The following is a 20,471-nucleotide window of genomic DNA, read 5'->3' as shown; positions in this document are numbered from 1 at the left end:
ATGGGCCCTCCCTCTGCCCCAGGCCAGTGGCAGGGCACAGCACTTCAGTCTTCAGTATCTGCAACCACAGAAACAAGCTGGATTTGTCAATGTCTTTAAATGTCTGAATTGGCCAATCAATTACTTAGAAATCTTAGGACCATACATACAAATACAAATGTTTCTAGCAAGAGAGCACTTCTAAAGAGCCCTGCCCTCTTTGCGTGGTCAGTAAAACATGTGGCTATGAACAGGACTCCTGTAGACCATCACCGAAGCTTTTATTTCACATTTTGCCTCAAGCTAGCTCTGGAACAGATCATCCTCAGACCACCACAGTGCTCATCTGCCAACAAGAGTACCATCCTGAGCTCTTTACAGTCGTATCTAACATACTCAAAGTTCCTGCTTTGCAAAGGAAAACAAACAAACAAACAAACAAAAATGAGATTCTTCCTGTTTCTGTCTGTTTGAATACAAATGCAGGCCTAAGAACGCCAATCTCTCATCTCTCCCCGGGGCTGCAGCTGTTAACCTGGCCAGAAGGTGGCAGGGCAATACCACACACTGCACCTGCTGCTCCAATTAACTCTCCTCAGAAAAGGAGTCTGGCTTGAAACAAAAACTGTATTTATATACAATTCCCTGAACAATCTAAACCCTGAACCTTAGTACTAATCAGCTAGTATGTTAATTGCCTTGGTTTTCATCTGTTTTAGGCCAACTTTTAAAAGAAAACCATCTTCTTTGCCTTGCTATTTCAGAACCAGAATCTATTTGGAAATATGAAATGTGTTCACAAAGTATGTTCCCAGTCAGCCACCACACACAGAGTGTCCCTGGACAACTGAACAGGTACTAAATGATTAAGTCTATTAAATAGGGAAGGTGATTTTTATTTGATAATGAAAAATAGGTATATAAATAAAAACTCCTTAAATGAAGCCAAAACGATTACTCAAAAGAAAGAGAAGAAGAATCACACCCTTTGTTTATATGAAAAAATAACCCTCCAATCATTCTGCTTAAACTCACCAAGAGGGATGAAAGCAAAGGTTTGCATTTACCTGCAGTTCCTTCATATAATGGCTCCCTAGCACAGTCATTAAGGTCTTTATCCTCTGAAAGAGACTGGGAGGCTCCTCCTGAATCAGAATCCAGCAAGATCTGACTTTCGACGAGACTGAGATCTGCAAAATGGCTACTCAATTCACAGTCTTCAAAGTCAGCAGTGAACTGATGGAGAGAGGCATCATGAGAAGACATGGGAAACGTGCCTTCCAAAACCAAGGGAGAGCCCGGAGGAGACAAGGAGGAAAGGGAGGACCTCGAGGACAGGGAAGTCACAGACTTGGGGGCCTCAGCCAGCGGAGGAGTGTGGCCTGTTGCTGCAGCTGCCACCCCACAGAGTCCACTCTGGCCAGGCTGGGTGGGGGACTTGACCACCTCATTTTCATGGATGGTGGTGATGGGTCCGGAAGGAATGTAACCACTTTTCTCTTGCAGAAGGAAGTCCAGTTTATACTGATAATCCACATCTATCTGATCACTTGGACTGCTGTAATAAAGCTCAGTGGAACTGAGGGAGTTGAGTGACCCTCTGCTGGAGGTGTTCAGAGAGCCCCGACTTGATGCCAGGGAACCCAGGCTGCTCCCAGATGACATGGACAGGGTGCTGGCAGAGAGGCTGAAAAATGAAAAGCACACACCATAAAATCTGTTGCAAAATGGAAAACCTAATCACAGTCCCTACTGGCTCCTACAGATCTGCAGAGGGAAGAAACCTGCTAAAGAGCAGAATCAATGCCCAGGGCCAGAGAACTCCCTATCACGGCCATGTGTCAGTTAACGACCGGGTCGCGTTCTGATAAATGTATGGTTAGGTGATTTCATCAATGTACAAAAGAGTGTCCTTATAAAACCTAGATGGTACAGCCCACTGCACATCTATTCTATATGGTATAGCCTATTGCTCTCAGGCTACAAACCTGCAGAGCAGTTGCTGTACTGAATACTGTAGGCAATGAGAACACAATGGTAGCATTTGTGTATCTAAATGTAGCTAAACTAGAAAAAGTACAGTAAAAATACAGTATTACAGTCTTAATGGGACCACTAGCACATATGCAGTCCGTTCTTGACCAAGAAGTAATTATGCGGTACATAATTGTATACCATGTCTACGCTTATTCACAATTGTATACCATGTCTACGCTTATTCACTAACATTTTCAGCCTTGCTCTCCAAATACTCTTTAAGTAGCACATCTATTCTTATTAAACATTATCCTCCTGTTGCAAAAAAAAAAAAAAAAAAAAAGAATCAAATATCTGTTGATAAGTTTATTTGCACAGACATCTAGAAGCCACCTTGCAATTAAAAAAAATATTGAAAGGGATAAAAAAAGAAACAGGGCAAAGGTGTTAACGTAGCTTTTTAATTTTTTTTTTTAAAGCTTTTTATTTTTAGAGAAAAGAAGGCAAGCTTATAAAAAAGAAAGAGGTTATACAAAAGACCCTTGGGTTCACTCACCTTTCCTCTGTGTGTGTCAATGTGAGGAGTGAATATTTTTCTAATTAATGTAAGGAAATCTATGGCTATTTTAAGGCAAAACTCCCCCACTTTCCCTTTTTAAGAAACGGGGCAATCGTGAAAATGTGTTATTTTCCTCAGCATGTTTTGACAGCTGAAACATTGTCTTCCTACAACATATTTCAAATGTACTCCAAAAATGACACTGGATTTATGCAAAAGAAAATGTGACTTTAAATTTGATCACTCAAATATTAACCATACTAGTATAATGATTTTATTTACTGTTAAGTAGTTGGAAATAAAGTGAAAAGTAATCAAAGATGAACATGAATATGCCTGAATGTATTAGAGAAAAGTTTTCCCCTCAAAAATCTAATAAGCTCACCTTTTAAGTTGTGAATGCAAATAAGTAGTTAATTTAGTAGTTTCTTCAAGTTTCTGTAGCAGCTCTTTTCTTCTCTCTTCCAATCTCAATCTAGGAAGAAAAAAAGAAATAAATTCATTTTCAAATGAATATAACAAAATACGAAAACTGAAAAGAGAGATTTTTGTTGTATAAACATTACAGCTCACAATGGACTCCACAGACAGAAAACGGGACACCCAGCAGTGTCGGAGGCAGAGCTGTATGCAGCCAGGCTAAAGGATGGGGAGTGTTATGCCAAACCATCAGTGTTACTGAGAATTTAAAATTGCTGGTAGTCTAGAATCTTTTTAAATGGGTAAATAATATGGTCCTTTGAGTTGGGAAGAAGAGTGAGGAGAAAAACAACCATGAAAACAAAAAGCTAAACAAAGACTAAGAATCCTGACACAGATCTGTGACTTGGGAATCCTGTCCTAAAACATTTCACAGCAATGGTAAAGGTCATTCCTAAATACCGAATTCAGTAAAGCTTGTTCCAAAATAATATTTAGCGATAACATTTCCAACCCTAATTTGATAAGAATTTCAGCAATTAAGAAACAATTTAGTCCACATTACCATTGTGGGCTAATTTGGGCTTAGCTATTCAAGGAAGATGACCTAAAAGTGATTTTCCTTCCAAGCTATAGCAGATCTCATCATCTGCATCGAATTATCATAAAATTTCATCCACGTTCAACTGCAAAAGTTTTATTTTTTTAAAAAAACTAGAGCATTATAGAACTGTATACTTAAATAGTTAAGTCATTTTAAAATATACTAAGTACCTAGGGGTTTATGCAACTAAGAGTGTGCGAGTACAGTCTATGTCATATGAAGGTCTTTAGACATCATTGAAATAAACTAGTCCAGAGTAGTGAGCAGCAGAATGGAATTCAGAAAAAGGGCACCTGGGTTTCCAGTCTTGATCTGCAGCTTACTAGCTGCTTATCCTTGGATAAGTCACTGACTCAAGGGTCTTACCTTTCTCAACTGTAAAATGCTGACTATAAGGTCAGGCGTGGTGGCTCGCGCCTGTAATCCCAGCACTTTGGGAGGCCGAGCGGGTGGATCACAAGGTCAAGAGATCGAGACCATCCTGGTCAACATGGTGAAAGGCTGTCTCTACTAAAAATACAAAACATTAGCTGGGCATGGTGGCGCGTGCCTGTAATCCCAGCTACTCAGGAGGTTGAAGCGGGAGAATTGCCTGAACCCAGGAGGCGGAGGTTGCGGTGAGCCGAGATCACGCCATTGCACTCTAGCCTAGGTAACAAGAGTGAAACTCCATCTCAAAAAAAAAAAAAAAAAAAAAATGGTGACTATAATTCCCCTGTGTTTCCCTGATAAGGCTGTTAAAGGGATCAATGGAATAATGTATGGGAAAGTGCTTGACAGAGAAGAAAAATATGACTTGTTCTAAGACTCGGCATGCCCTGCAAAGTGGTGATATAAAAATTAGCCACTTTTCTTTGGAGAAAAATAACATTTCCTTAATTTCCAATCTCTTTGAAATGTTATATATGTTTTCAGCAGTAAGAAGACATGCCCATATTTTATTTATAGGTATCCATCCCTTTGATGTGTTAACAACACTATTCCATTATATGTTAAATTTAAAAAAGTAATTCTTGCCATCTTCTTTAATACTTGAAAAGCGTAATAAATTCTTAATTCATGGCTTTCAAAGGTGCATTTTTAAAAGAAGCATTTTTAAAATCTTTCGAATATAAACAAAAACTCAACAAGGAAAAAAGTAGTATGAAGTAGACTGAATTAAAAGGTGCACAAAAGTCTAAAAGCCCCTAATTCTACTAAAATCCATGTCTTCTGAAACCAGAGAAACACTTTGGAAGTAAGTTTTAAAACTCAGTATTACTTTTACTAAAATGAAGACTTTCTCTAGTGCTTTCACAGGAGGCAACAGGATGACGTCAGAATATGACCCTGAGCCACACTGAAACTTTCAGTGCTGCTCCTTGCCTGTCACTAGGGGACGTCCTCAGCCTTCTCCAGGCGACGCTAGACAGCTGCTCTTCCAGCCCTTTAATGTCTGCTTTGAACTACAGATGCCGGTCTTTGTGTTCCTGTTCCCGTTTCCCAGTTAGCTCCTACAGTCCCAGAAGGCAGACATCAGCCCTTTCTCCCTGCAGCACAGGGTGACCTCGTCAGTCCCTCCATTCTTGCTGGTGTTGAGAAGAAACCTTCCCCAGGAGAAGCATGAGGGAGGCACTGGGGAGAGGCACAGACACTCTCCCAGTGGGTCGCAACGGGACTCTGATGTGATCACCAAAGCATCTCCTAGTGACAGCCCAAAGTCTTCCTCAGAATCCAGGTGTATTTCATGCGAAACACCTTCCCCAACTTCCCTGTAACCAGGGGTTAGAAGATATTGCAGACATCAGACTTCTCAAAAGGGTGCACACCTGTCTCAAGAAGAGTTCTTCTCCAGCTCCTGCCTTTTGGTCTGCAGGGTGAGAAAGGGTTTCCTTTACTTGGCCCTTAAAAGAGTCCTCCCCGGGCCCAGCTGCTCCACATCTCCTTTCAAGCTGCCCTTTGTGAAGCATGGGACTTCACATCTGCCTGCCTCTGCCCTCAGTGCCCTGCAGGAGACAAGCACAGCCTGGTTTCTCCTGAACTCAGAACTCTGCACCTAGGGAAAATTTCGTGTCATCTATAGAAGCAAAAAGTCTTTTTTCCACTCAAAACTAAATGACACTCATATCCTCACCTATTTGCTTTAAAAAAATTTTCAGAAGCAGTGGCAAAAACATCCAAATAATTAAGAAACAATTAAGATGTCTTGGCAATTACAACATAAACCCCCAAACTTTGTGAAAAAACAAGGAGTAATATTAAGGTCTTACCAGCTATAGAAAAGCACAGAGTTTAAGAAATTTCAATAACTGCATAGAAAGAATACGAAAGAGGCACAGAAACATCTCTCCTGCAAGGCTTTTTTCATTTGCGAGCAATTTCCCTTTTGGCTTGGCGATCCTTCATCATGAGCACCTCTTTCCCACCACTAGGTGGCGAGCACAGTTGCTGCCTTCAGGCCCAGTGCACGAGACGCTGCAGCCTGTTGGGGCAGGAACAGAGCTGGGGGGCTGAAGGATCACACTCAGAGGCTGAAAGTTCATGTGCATCTAGCTCTTTCAGAGACCAACATTCAGTAATGACTCAGAATCTTGCCAGAGGTCACCCGTGAAATAATGGGGAACCCCAAACTTAAGTGGAAAACAGGAAAATGCTGAGGAATGCAGCAGGCAGCTTTGACAGACGTGTAGGTACCAAGAAGAAAGGGAAGGATTTGGGGTTGGTGGCACACAATCTGTTCTATGATGAAACTGACTTTCACACAGTGAGTCCTATTTCCCAAAAGAAGCTCCGGCCAACCCTGCTTTGACCCTGGTGAGACACTGCTGACAAGGCCATTCTCTTCCCTCTTAAAGTCCCAGTGTCAGTGCAACAGCAGCAATGAGCAGAGCAAAGACCCACACACAAAGGAGGAAGACACGGTAAGGAGAAGCGTAAGAAAAAACGCCAGAGCAGGGAGAACAGAAAGCAAAACCATGAACAGCAACAGTAAAACCCAAGGCCAGACGGGGCTGTATCTACTTCGGAAAGAAAGGATTCAGTGTTCCCAGTAGCAGTAGGTTCTGCTCTTCTGGACATGTGAAATACTGAGTCACTCTGAGCACCACAGGATAGGAGTTAGAAAACTTTCAGTTGATCAAGTGAGAATGTCTGAGTCCTTCAACCTTTGATGGCAGTTTAAGTATGAGGATTTGCCTTTGGCCATAGACACTAATAAGGAAACTAGTATCCACTTATTTGGAATACTAAACGACCTGGCTCTTCCAAGTAATTCAGAAAGTCAACATAATACATCTGTTTCCCTTCCTGCTAACATCCAATCATAGGAGACAGAGCCAAGGAGGTATCCATACCACCTACTCCCCATGACACAAACCCAGTGGCTGGATCTCAGTAAATACATGATTTTTATAAAAATATCTTATACCTCTTCTTCCTAATGAGTTCAAGTCTACTGTCTCTTGGGCTTTTCATTAAAAAAAGAAAGAAAGAAGGAAAGAAAGAAGCATACTATTTCTGCTGGAATTTTCTTTTTTTGAGACAGTCTTGCTCAGGCGCCATGTGCCAGGTTGGAGTGCAGTGGCACGATCTCGGCTCACTGCAACCTCTGCCTCCTGGGTTCAAGCAATTCTGCCTCAGCCTCCCCAGTAGCTGGGACTACAAGCACGTTGCCACCATGCCCAGCTAATTTCTGTATTTTTTTAGTAGAGACGGGGTTTCACCATGTTGGCCAGGATGGTCTCATTCTCTTGACCTCGTGATGTGCCCGCCTTGGCCTCCCAAAGTGCTGGGATTTTAAGTTACTATGTGTGTGCAAACAAAAGTATAAAGTTTAGGTACTTAGGAAAAAGTTAAAGTTTAGGTACTTAGGAACAAACTGTTATTTTTAATGTTACATCATTAGTCAATTTTTGGAAGCTCCACTCCTAATAAAAAAGGCAAGCACCACCCCAATAAAAGCTGATTAAAACAAACAAACATATTTTCTTTCTCTGCCAGAACAAATCTGTGTATAGGTCCTTCCTAGAGTCACCTACTACAAAGTAGAACAGCTGAGATGAACATGGCAATTAGACATATACAATTATATAAAATTTTATTAAGTTCTATGTAGTAGTATGAAACATCATTGGTGCTTTATCCTTGGGCCACATAAAAGCTACCCATGTCATCATAGCTACTGATGACTATTAAATGTTTATCCTGGAAACTTTACCTACACAAATATAGACATATGAGGGTCATTCAGAAAACAAAACCAAAACGACGACAAAACAAAAGAATTCTGCCCTGCCTTCTTATTCTTTTTGTTCCTTTTGGTTTTTGTCAGATGGGCCTTACTTTGCCAGCCTGCCTGACACTTCCTCAGGCTGACCCTTTGGTCAACACAATTAGACAGAAAAGCCAGAACAAGAGGGGAAGAAAAGAAGGGGGAATGGGGGCAAAGATGAGCATTCCTGAGAGGGTGGAAGAATACAGTTCACAGAGGCTTTTCCTTTTGAGACATTTTCATGCTCCCTACAGCTATGACACTGAGGCTGCATGTCACCTTGATCAACACTTTAACCCACAGACTCTCCTAAAATGGTTAACTTCAGGGTGGGTGAGTCTCCATGCTAACACCTAACTGGGAACGTCAGAGGCTTTTTCCTCTCTCTCTCTCCCACTGCTTTTCAAATGTTTTAACATTATGTAGACACGAAAGCTTAAACATTTATTAAGGACAAGGAATTAGAAGGCAACAAGCCAAGAATTTTTTTTTTTAAGCAACTGGATTAAGGTTGGGTGTTTTAAACTTACCTCCAGGTCACTTGAAATTATATCAATGTGAATCTTTCCCATCACTCTGAAACAGGCACTGCTCTTTACTGGCTGGCCTAAAGGATGTATATGCAGTGGTTCTCAAGGGCTCTACGGTCTGTCGTGAACCAGGTAAACAACCCTTTCTGCCATCAAGGCCTGGACACAGGCTCCTATGCAGATGTGTTCATGTCACACTGACACACAGAGGTCCATTCCAGCTCATCTGTTTACAGAACTGGATTTTTTTAGATGAAATAATCAACTCACACCTTCCCACAGAAAGATAGGAAGATTGCCTAGAGTATTTTCCTTACAGTTTCACCTGTTTCACAGGAGGGCTGCAACTGACAAACAGAATGCAAATGAATATGTTGTGACCTGTTAGGATGTCACAGGTAGCAAGCTGTCTTTTCGCTGTGAAACGAACAGCAATAGGCTTTTGCATTCTTGTGAGTAATAAAACCCAGGACAGGAAGCTTCATTGCTGTAACTGTAGGTAATCTTTCTTATCAGAGTGCAACAGTTTATAGTTATTGCTATCAGACTTCATCAATGATGTACATGCCTGGTTTTATGTCAGCATTCCTTAGTTATTCAACATCTGTCACAGGCATTTGCACCTTCCTAAAACACAGAACTCATCCTGCGGGGCATTAGGGCTTGACTGCTCTACACAAAGTCCATTTGTGCTGTTTCTCAGTGCACTAAGAACAGATGCAACTGAGATTTCCAAACCCAGGGAAAATAGTATCCAGTTACGCCAGCCCTGCAAGAGTTAAGCTGCACTATTTCTAGAAGGAAAACAAACCTCTCAGCCAGAGCTCTGCTTGGTGCTCCCCTCACCGACAGCAACTCTTCCTCCAGCCGCTGCCTCTTGGCTTCTAGGCATTCCAATTCATCCTGGGTGCGTTTCTGTGGGGTGATGAACTGAAGCTCTTTCAAAAGTTCTTCTTTTTCATTAATCAGCATCAGTTTCTCCTTCTCAATATCCAGTGCCCCAGGCCAGGCCTCACTGTCCAATTTTGACAGTTCAATTTTTAAGTTGGCCATACTAAAAAAAAAAAAAAAAAGAGATAAAAGAGGTATGCACATACTTAAAACTCCCAAGAAAGGTAAACACAGCCCAGGCCAAATTTGGGGTTGACATGCTGTCCAGATTTTCGTAATTTTGACCTTACCAGAAAGGGGTGTGGTTTGCTGGTGAGAGGCCATAGTGGGAGCAGCAGCCTCGCACGCCAGTCTCTGGGCCTGACCCCGCCCTCCCCTGTCACCCACATCTTTCCCCACCTTTAATATGTGAGTGAGCACACCTGGCTATGTGACAAAAGCGTCAAGGCCAAGTACACAGAGGCTTCAAAAGCTGAGTGCTCTGGGGGCCACGAGAGACCAGCCCTGTCATGTGACTGCCTGTGCAGGTGACAGGAAAGATGCCTAGGTGGTTCCCTTTAAAAAACTGAGGTCAATAATGTCTGAGATGCCATTACTATAAATTTTATTCCTCTGTGTTTACATCCTGTCCGCTAGGGAAATAGGAATCTGAGCAGGCTGGCCAGAGACGAGGGTGTGAGTTAAGTCAGGGAAGAAGAAGGCAGCAAAGAGAGCAGTGGTGTGACCAACTGGTATGAGAGCGGTCGGGCCAGGTGCCGTGGCTCATGCCTGTAATCCAACACTTTGGGAGGACAAGCAAGAGGATCGTGTGAGGCCAGGAGTTCGAGACCAGCCAGGGGAACATAGTGAGACCCTGTCTCTATCAAAAATATTTTTTAAACTTTTAAAAATTAGCCAGGGGTAGTGATGTAAGTGCCTGTGGTCCCAGCTCCTCGGGAGGCTAAAGTGAGATCACTTGAGCCTAGGAGTTTGAGACTGTAGTGAGCCATAACTGTGCCACTGCATTCCTGCCTGGGTGACAAAACAAGACCCTGGGAGGGAGTCAGGGGTTAATCCATCAAGGCTCTCCCATCGCCATGGAGAAGGGGCAGGGCTTGGCCTTCTCCCATTCATATTCTCCTTAAGCTGCATGTGAGTCTCCTCCCTATCAGTGCCCTGACTGGTATACAAGCGATTTACTGAACACTCATTGCACTGACACTTTACAGATTATTGTGCTAGCCCTGTGGTTCCTCTGTACACAGCTACTTGCAGGTGGCACACAGTGGACCTTCACTAGGCAGCTGGAGTGACACCACTGGAGTGACAGTAGGTGCTGAAGTGATGGGGACAGGGACAGGAGAAGGAGGAGGAAAATGCATCAAAGGCAAACCTCACTGGTTCCATAATTTTGTCTGACTCCAGATTTCTCTTATGTCTAGAGCTTCATAACACATGGTAGAGTTACATTACTCCCATCTCAGTACGAATGTCCTAACCACCTGAGTCAAATAACTTGCTACGTGGCACTGTGAAGACAATCAGGGCTATTGACAAGGTAAACGGCACATGGTTCTTTCAACCATAAGGACAAGATATCGGCAAACTATGAACTCAATTGATGTCTGCACAAGGAATCTATGTTCCTACAGAAAAATGTTGGATGATTACTCTGGATATTGTTACAGCACACACCAGAATATGAAAAACAGAAAAGAAATAATTTGTCCCATTTTCATGGGAGAAACTGTAGAAAGGAAGAGAAAAGGTGAACGAAAAACATAATCACGAGCAAAGATGGAATTAGATCCAAACCTTCGTGCCGTAAGGTTCTTGTTCTAATTAAAACTAAAATTGCCATCTTAGACTGGCTCTGTGTATGCAATGTACTTCTGATTTTCTCCCACTGTCTGCGTTTATGATAGATGTAACATCAGCTATTCTTCAGCTTTAACCACAAACCATAAACAACTGTTGCAACGTACTAGAAAATTAATCATCAAAATGCTAAATAAGCATATTATTAGCTTCATTAAGCACATAAAACAAGGGCTGGATGAGATAACAGAATTAATAGAAACACAACCTGCCTCTTTACTTACTCAAAATCAAGGAGGAAAGAACATTTTCAACATATGTGTAAGCCCTTGAGATTTACCTTCTCATCGCCATCACTAGTAACTTTAAAACAAAACCCCAAATGGCATGACAATGCAAACAAGTGGGAAAGAACCAGTGTCTGAAGTTCTGATGTGACTGAATTAACCAAGTGAACCAGGAGCAAAGGCATAATACAGGAAAAAGAGATGCCTGTTTATTATTTGTGTGATCAGACATCAGGCAGGTCTTATATTTTATTTCAGAAGGGGTGTGCCACATTTGGGGAGCAGAACATGATGAAGACTTCTAGAAGCACTTAGGAAAAGAAATGCCATGTGAGCTCCAGATAAAATTAACTTAGAAGTCAAAGGAGGATAAAAGCTGAAGCTGATCCATGGGAAGCAGAGTCAAACCCAAAAGCATGCAGGGGGCATAGGGCCCAGTTCTCCAAGACTGCTTCTGAGTAACAGCCATTCTCTTTGAGAAAGACAGACCTAACTCATGGATTTGTCCACAGTACAGCCCAGGTGGACACACAGCAAGAGGACTGCACGCAGTATCTACCAAAAGCTGGCACATCACCAAGCCACAAAACCAGAAGTTGATCCTCGATACTCATTGAAGGGAAGGCACGAATCTGGGCACTGAGAAGGAGACAATAAAGCCTACAATTTTTTTCCTACCCTGAAGAAATTTAAACTCTGCCAGAGAAAATTTAAAGGCATTAAAATTAGTTGAGTAATTTGCTGTTCAGATTGACTAAGTGACTTGTTCAAGCTCACGTGGTTAATAATTTATGGAATGAAGCTTAGTTTTCTTTCAGGAAGTGCGGAATCAAGTAATATTAAGGACACAGGTTACATAAAGGTGAATATTGTCTTTAATTTGCTTTGTTAAAGCCAGATAACCTCTAAGGACTACAGTCAATTGCTTTTAAATTATCATCATCACCAATAATAAGGAATATACTTCAATATCTGGTTCTCAGCTGAGCTTTTCACACTCATGGGGAGAAACATGATAAATTCCTGTTTCCTGCAGGATGATAATGCAGTTTTTCCCAATGTCCTAAATAATAACCCAATAGCATTTTAAAGCTCTTATGAGGAAAATAATGAAATCAAATGTATCAGTATAATCCTTTCCCTCATAATAAGGAGCTCTATATTATGAAAAATACTTGAGTCTATCAACCAGATAAAGATGGTAAAGTCTCTTATGTCTTACTCCAGCAGAATCACTAAGAAAGAAAAAGATAGCACAAGGGTTAAGAAGCGTTTATGAGGTAAAAGAGAGAAATAAGAACCTCTCTTCCTTTTCTCTAAAGTAAGTTGACTGGAACTGACACCTCAGCACCTTCAAAGACATTAGCAGTAAGACTTCCCTTCAAATCAAAGAAACATGCTTATTTGCTTTAGAACTCAACAGCTATTTAGTCCTCTACCTGAACCACTGCATCATACTTCCACCAAAGCAACCCATTTTCTCACTTTTAACTGGGAATTAAGTATTGTGCCAACTCAAAGTTCTTTTTTCTCAGAAGAGAAGGAGGCAATTTCATTCCCACACTTCTCATTAATTCTCCCTCTTCAGCTTTGATGGTGCGAGGGTGGAGGGGAGTTGCGGGGAAGAGAAGGTAGACCAGAGAGGAAGCAACCCTTACGTGCTAACAACCCAAAGGTAACCTTGGTAAGAATGTATGGGAAGTGCCCAGCAGATGTCACCACAGGAGTAAAGATTAATTCTGAAAAAGAAATGTTGGAGCCATGCACAAAACAGCCTTTCTGTCATTACCTTCTTTTGGCTTCTTCATACTGTAGGCTTAGCCTGACCTTTTCAGCTAAATTTGATCTACTTCTCACTCCAATCTAGTGGAAAAAAAAAAGGAAAAAAGTCAATTAACTCTGCTAATGAATGAAGTAAATTGCTTTTGTTTCTAGGAAGTATGTGTAATTGAAAAGTTAAAGAAGATAGTACTGAAATTGGGAAACACCGGTTTTAAAAGACACTTACTCTATTGTCTCAGTAGGGGCAAAACATTTCTTTCAATTCAAGCTCGTCTGTTTTTCAAATACTTTAACATTACTTTCTCTAAATGTTAAGTTCAAGATAAAAAAAATCTTCATACCCTAAATACCAGGGTAAATGTGCCTGATATCTTAGAGTTTATGAAGGGTGTACAGGTCAATAAAATTTATGAACTGGAACTAATTTTGTTGCCTTTTTGAGCCTAATTTCTATCATTTAGCTTTCAACTGTATAAAATATAAACTAAATAAGTTCAAAAATTAATTTTCAAACAGGTAAGCCCTACCATTGACCTCTACCTGGTTTACTTTCACAGCACATATTTCAAAGTAGCATAAGAAAATATGAAAATAAATGGGAAAGTATTGAGAAGTAAATACCAGCTAATGGCATCCCAAAATGGAGAAGGTAAAATAGTTAACAATACCTAAGCCACATTAAATATTAAATGGCAGACATAAATCACAAATTAAACATTTTAATATAATCAACTCATTTATAAAAACAAGTTTTCTTACTAGTCTTAAAAGGCATGTTTTTCTATGTCTCATTGGCCTCATGTTTACTTGAAAGGACTAAATTTCCAAGACTCTAAATGTAATGGGAAAAACTTAAATTCTTATATGCCTCTAGCCTTTCCATGTGTCTCTGAAGAAATACCGCATGAGAAAGTTTGAACAAAGCTATTCATATGGACAAATCCTGATATGCTTATCGGAAAAGATAAGACTATGATTTTTAAAACTAATCTTACGAGAATGAAACACTCAATGCACAAAGCCAGAATCCAAGTCACATATACTTCTGGTTCCAGTTCACCATCCATATTGCAATTAAGGCCCATCAAGGACAACACTGGGCCAACTCTTCAACACAGATAACTTACATCTCCGGAAATGCTTGTTTGTGACCCAGCATCAAGAGTCTGTCTGGAGAGAGATAAATGAGAGTTCACAGGACTAGATCTCAAATCTGGCTCAGATCTGCCAATGTTCTGATCCAAATGAAACCGCTCCTGCAGCTTAGCAAGACTCTGTTCAGAAAACACAAAGTGTTTTATAAAGCTTAACATGTAAGAGAGCAAACCTTCCCCACCAGGTGAAATTAAAAGGGAAGAGTTAATCTCAGTGGAAAAAAACAACTACTTTATTCTAGTAGGTACTTACCACTTTATATAATGGAAAAAATAATAGGAAATAATTTTGTACCTACATACATGTGACTTCGGAAGTGAGATCATATTAAACCAGACGTCTTATCTTTCCCAAGATAGCATTTTCCTATGAATAATGGTATCTTTACAACACATGCATGTCTTACTTTTAAAAATTTCATTAAGAAGTTGTCTCTTTCAATAGGAACCCATTCATTTTATGCAACAGATATTCTGGAAACACAGAATATCTGTAACATAATCTCTCATTGTAGATACAGTAAGAGAACCTCCTTCTTTGAAGACTTCTTCAATAGGCCATTGTACATCTGGACAGGAGCCAAGAGATTATCTAGCTCACACGACACTAGGGATTAGGAAACTGAGGCTCAGAAGTTGCTAATGAGTGGCACGAGCCTCAAACAGGCCCGTGTGTGTGTGTGTGTGTGTGTGTGTGTGTGTGTGTCTACAGCATGGCATTGCCTGTGGTGACATGCTTGGCTTGGTAAAAAACATAATCAAAAGCAAATGTGCCTGCTGTGGACACTCAGGTTTAATATACTGTGATTTACTTTAGAGGGAGAATATGAACAAGTAAAAGTATTGAAAAGGAAAGACTAATCTGAATCACTTACAAAATTAAAAAGGATATCCTACAGTAATACCAATAAAATGGTAAGAAACCATTATTATTAACTTCAAAAAAAGCCTGTATTTAATCCTGATATTTAAAATTTTCATGATTAGGAGGAATTAGAAAATACGGGACATCTGAAATTTTTTACCTTTCTTTATTTTCTTTCAAAGGGATATTTACACAAAATATAAATAAATAAATAAATATCCTCATATACACACACACACACACACACACACACACACACATATGAGGATAAAAATTAAATGGTCACATCAAATAACAGAAAAGAACAAAAAAAAAACCTTACAGTGATCTTGTGCAAGTCTTTTCCATTTTTCCATCTATACAGTGAAAAAAAATCAGTGTTTCTCAAACTTATCTGTGATGGCAATGCATTCAATCAATTTAGTAGGTTGTCACTAGTATTTCTTAAATGAAATAGAAGATGCTAGAAGATAAAATCAGACTGCATCACCAGTATTAAGAGTAGGCATATTTCTGTGAAATTCATTTTGAGTGCTGTGTGTGTGCACATGCACACCTGTGTATCTATAAGTACACAACAATTGTGTGTTACTGGGTTTTGATGTAAAATCTATTTCTTACTGTGGTCAAAGAGATTTGAAAGTCACAGAAGATATCTAAAGTCCCTTCCAACTCTATTGTCAATCGCTGCATCTACTAATTAATTATTCTATGTACTTTAATATCTGAAAAGGAATCTAATCTTTTAATTTAATTGGGCCTGCATATGAATCCAGGGTTTACAGGAAGAATGAAAGACGACCTAAAATTGTTGAATTAGAAGGCTGCAATGTAAATTTGCTCCAGTTCCATTAACTTTTTTTGTTTAAGGACATGCATTTCTGGAATTACTGACTTAATCAGCAAGACAATTGTGGAACAAAAGCAAAATACACACAAGTAAAGTCTTGCACGTGTTATATATATGTTAAAACCGCATTAACCCAGACTGCCTGGGTTTGAACCACAGTCTTGCTACTTACCAGCTGTATGACTTTAAGAAACTTTAATTTTTCTGTGCTGAAATCTTTTGTAAGCTGAGAATAACAGTGCCTACCTTTAGTGGTTGTTGGGAGGATCAAGGGAATTATTTATATGCAAGGCAGTTAGAAGAATGTCTGGCAGGAAGTCAGTATTTATAAGTATTTGCTATTATGACTGTTGTCTTTTCTATTAGATCTTGTCTCTTAAGTTATTTCAAATTTCCCAAAATGCAAAATTACATGGATCCAAGAATATTTATCTATATTCAACTAATATTTTGAAAACCAATATGAAGTAGTTAAATATGGTATTTAAATGCAAATGTTTTATTGAGAATGTAAGCATCATCAATGACTCTAAGATTCCCAATGATGTGAACTGAATTACTCCTCAGCTAAGTAAAGAACTCCAAATATATGAAATAAGAATTCTTAGTGTTTGTGATAATTATGGGATGAAGGAAAGGAGAGGAGAGAGACACCCTTAAAAATAACTTGACTCGCAGGTTCAGACATTTGGTGTATGTGCTTGGCTGAGGAGCCAATGGGGCGAAGCTACCATCTGTGGGATTATGACTGAACGCCTCTAAGTCAGAATCCCGCCCAGGCGGAACGATACCGCACCGCGGAGCCTCGGTTGGCCTCGGATGGCCTCGGATGGCCTCGGATGGCCTCGGATGGCCTCGGATGGCCTCGGATAGCCGGTCCCCCGCCGTCCCCGCCGGCGGGCTACTCCGCCCCGCGCGGGGTGTGTCCCGCCGCGCGCCCGGACCCGGGTCCGGTGCGGAGTGCCCCTCGTCCTGGGAAACGGGGTGCGGCCGGAAAGGCGGCCGCCCCCTCGCCCGTCACGCAACGCACGTTCGTGGGGAACCTGGCGCTAAACCATTCGTAGACGACCTGCTTCTGGGTCGGGGTTTCGTACGTAGCAGAGCAGCTCCCTCGCTGCGATCTATTAAAAGTCAGCCCTCGACACAAGGGTTTGTAAAAAAAAAAAATTTTTTTTAAAGTAAAAAAAAATAAATAAAATAAAAAATAAAAAAAAATAAAAATAAATAACTTGACTGTATTTGCTAAGTATAGATATTCAGAATACTGATCACTTAATGGCTACTTTGTTTTTTGCACACGTGATGCTGGATCACTGGGAGTTAAGAGCCACAGGCTGAGAAGTGTACAGGTTTAGTAAGGGGATTTACAGCCATTAGCAGCTTTCCTAGGATAACTGTATAGGCATCCCCTACTGGGTTGGCACTCCCCACCCACCTTTAGCTGGCACCTCAGAATCAACTGGGTTGGAAAGAAGCTTTTCTAAGCTCCTCATATAGCCTCATCTCCAAAAAGCATGCCTTCTACCTACTCACAGCAAATGACATATCCTTTGTGTATCCTGGGCTGCGAATTCTGCTTATCTGGGTCCCATATGAAGTTTTCAGTGAGTTTCAGGGTGCAGCAAAATGTTAATCTCCTCACATGAGCTCCAGGCTCCACCACCCACTATCTCAAAGGACATCCAAAGGCTGCTTACAAAGAAGTGTCCCAGTCACTTGCAATCCTGCTTTCCTCCAAGGCAGCAAGCTACTTTCGTGCCTGCAACAGCTTCCACAGGGCCCATTCTGCAAGAATGGGACAGAGATGGAAGGGCCATCTGGACTCTGAGGGAGCACTAATGCCCCAGTGAGAGTTTCTGGGGGCCTAAGAAGGTAGAAGTTTGGCTTAACAAAACGTCTTGTAATGTACCTGCATCAGGTCTTGTTTTTCTTTTTCTCCTGAGCTAATGGCCTTTCTGATAGATTTTAGTTCTGTTAGAATGGCTTTGGCTTCACTGAGTTCATACCCGCTCTGGCCTCCAGACATTTTTTTATCAATTCTGTTGAAAAGAGAAAAAGAAAAAAAAAATATCAAAGAATGGTAGCATATAAGTTAAACAGACAGTAGGAACTGGTTTTGGAATTGTCTAAGTTGGCCAATTATTTAACTTCTGATTCTCATATACCAGCAATCATCTTTTCAGGCTGTTTCTCTTCCTTTCTCTTCTTTTTTATTTGAGACGGAGTCTTGCTTTGTCATCCAGGCTGGACAGAGCTGGGCTCACTACAACCTCCACTTCCTGAGTTCAAGCAATTCTCCTGCCTCAGCCTCCTGAGTAGCTGGGATTACAGGCAGCTGCCACCACTCCTGGCTAATTTTTGTATTTTTAGTAGAGATGGGGTTTCACCATGTTGGCCAGGTTGGTCTTGAACTCCTGACCTTGTGATCCACACGCCTTGGCCCCTCCTTTCTCTTTTCATCACAGCCAGCTAAGATTTCTCCCATCCGCCACTTCAAACCCAATCCATTTCTAATCACTTTGGGGCTCAAATAAACACATGTCTTTTTGTCTTCAATCTGCTTGAATGATCCCATTGCTGGCTGAACCCAAACCTCATCAAGTGCTGATCCTGATCTTCACCCAAGAAAGGTAAAAGACACGGGCAAATGCTTTAGCAGAAGAGCACAGAGGCAAATAAACTGCCACCTAATTTTACATAATGCTTTGCTATAACATCTGTGCAAAACCTGGCACAGGGCCTGCAGCTTGGGAGACCTTAAATAAATGGTTAATAAATTATTATTTATATTGGTGAATATTCTATAATGTTTGGATTGTGTGGTTAGTTTTTTTTCACTTCTCTCTCTCTCTCTCTCTCTCTCTCTCTATATATATATATATATATATATATATGTACAGATGTAGATATATATACACACACATATATATAAGTATTTATTCTGCTTTTATGAAAGTTATGAGTCAAGATACAATTGCTTGCCTTGCTGGATGAGTTCAAACTTAGGCAAATGGCAGAAAGGCAGTGGTCATTTCTCAACTCATACTGAATAAACAGCTCTTCAGTGAGCTAATTTATTATCCCTGCAGAGCTGCTTACCAAGTGTCCTTACAGTTTACGTTGTCCCCTTAGGCTAGAGGATTTCATGTAACCTAATTCTTTGTGTTTGAAGGGCCTAATCAAATTACCTAATTCTTTTTTAAAAAAATAGTTTAATGTACTCTTCATGATCATTCTCCTGGTCCTCTCCAGCTACCTGTGCTGTCCTGGATTCGTTATTAATACAGCACGAGTTTTCCTTGTGGGATATATGGTTATGCCTCTGCCCCCGCCAACAACTCTATACATGTTTACACGATTTGAGTCTTATATCCAGAGTCTCCAGAGAAACACCACCTACTGAATCAGAGAAAACAGACTCTGAGCTCGTTTGGTTTAAAACATTTAATTCTTAATATTTATTTTATATGTGAAAGGTATAATCTGAAAAAAATAAAGCAATGCCATCTTAATCACTCTTCCAAACAAAGTCTACTCAAACAAGTACAGTTTGTAGATAACGTATTTCCCCAAGTACTGTTTTAGTAACTATCTTATGCTGCTGAACAAGCAATTAAAGACTTAAAGAACCTAAGAAAATAAAATAAACTTGATCATAAAATCATCTGATAATAAAGTACAACCAATCAAGTCACAGATTAAACACATGCACATACGCACATGCAGGCGCACGCACGTGCACACACACACACACACACACACACACACACACACACACAGTGTTTAGAATGGGAAGGGCCCCTAAAGATCCCCTAGTCACACTTCTTGCAAATGAATAAGCCAAGGCAGAAAGTTGATGCAAATTCACACCCCGAATTGCGCAGACACTTAGCTAGTAGGGGAACTATCCCAAAATGACAGATTCAGGACTGGGACTTTTATGACTATCACATTTAGAATATCTGATGCGACTAATGAAATACTTAGACTATCAGCTAACTCCATTTATTTGGGAAGAGATTTATCAATGGAATTTCTGACTCCCTTAAGTATTATATCTACCAACTTAGCTGAGGAAATGGTTTATTAAATAAAACAAATAATATTTCCAAATATAGCATTTGGATGTTTTCAGATGTAGCACTTTTTAACTAAAAATAAAAACTAAAAACCAAACTGTGAGATTTTATAAAATAGGTTGTAATGGGGCATCCGAAATTGCGTCAAAGTGAATTTCTAAAGCTCAAGTAATTTCTTCCTATGTGTGTAAAGCCTTCAGAATTTAATGATAAAACAAATCTTTGATTTGGAAATAAACATAAACTTCATCATTTGAAAATAAATGCAGGTAGGTTTTTTTCGGAAATAAACATTAACATTTAAAAATAAAAGCAGGACTAGCTCAAGACTGCTAATTTAAATTTCAGAGAGCTTTAAACACAGGAACATTTCCTGGCTATCTACTGCTCAACAGAATGCTAAATATGAAGAACGTAGCTCAGCTTTTATCACCGTATGCTTTTTGGT

The 20,471-nt window shown here is 40.3% G+C and overlaps 1 protein-coding gene across 2 annotated transcripts in view; it reads right to left on the bottom strand.

The window, feature by feature from the left end:
- WWC2 (WW and C2 domain containing 2) overlaps nucleotides 1–20,471 on the bottom strand; it is a 218,696-nt gene that overhangs the window by 53,040 nt on the left and 145,185 nt on the right. For both annotated transcript variants that reach the window (XM_039468352.2, XM_074396680.1), the window contains 6 exons: nucleotides 17,854–17,983; nucleotides 14,203–14,349; nucleotides 13,083–13,156; nucleotides 9,130–9,372; nucleotides 2,901–2,990; nucleotides 1,047–1,666 (listed from right to left, as the gene is read on the bottom strand). In XM_039468352.2, coding sequence (XP_039324286.1) covers nucleotides 1,047–1,666; nucleotides 2,901–2,990; nucleotides 9,130–9,372; nucleotides 13,083–13,156; nucleotides 14,203–14,349; nucleotides 17,854–17,983 — 1,304 coding nt within the window. The remainder of the gene's footprint in view (nucleotides 1–1,046; nucleotides 1,667–2,900; nucleotides 2,991–9,129; nucleotides 9,373–13,082; nucleotides 13,157–14,202; nucleotides 14,350–17,853; nucleotides 17,984–20,471) is intronic.

The sequence above is a fragment of the Saimiri boliviensis genome, chromosome 3 (assembly GCF_048565385.1).
Source record: "Saimiri boliviensis isolate mSaiBol1 chromosome 3, mSaiBol1.pri, whole genome shotgun sequence".
Classification (NCBI taxonomy): domain Eukaryota; kingdom Metazoa; phylum Chordata; class Mammalia; order Primates; family Cebidae; genus Saimiri; species Saimiri boliviensis.
This window is presented reverse-complemented; position numbering and strand designations above follow the sequence as displayed.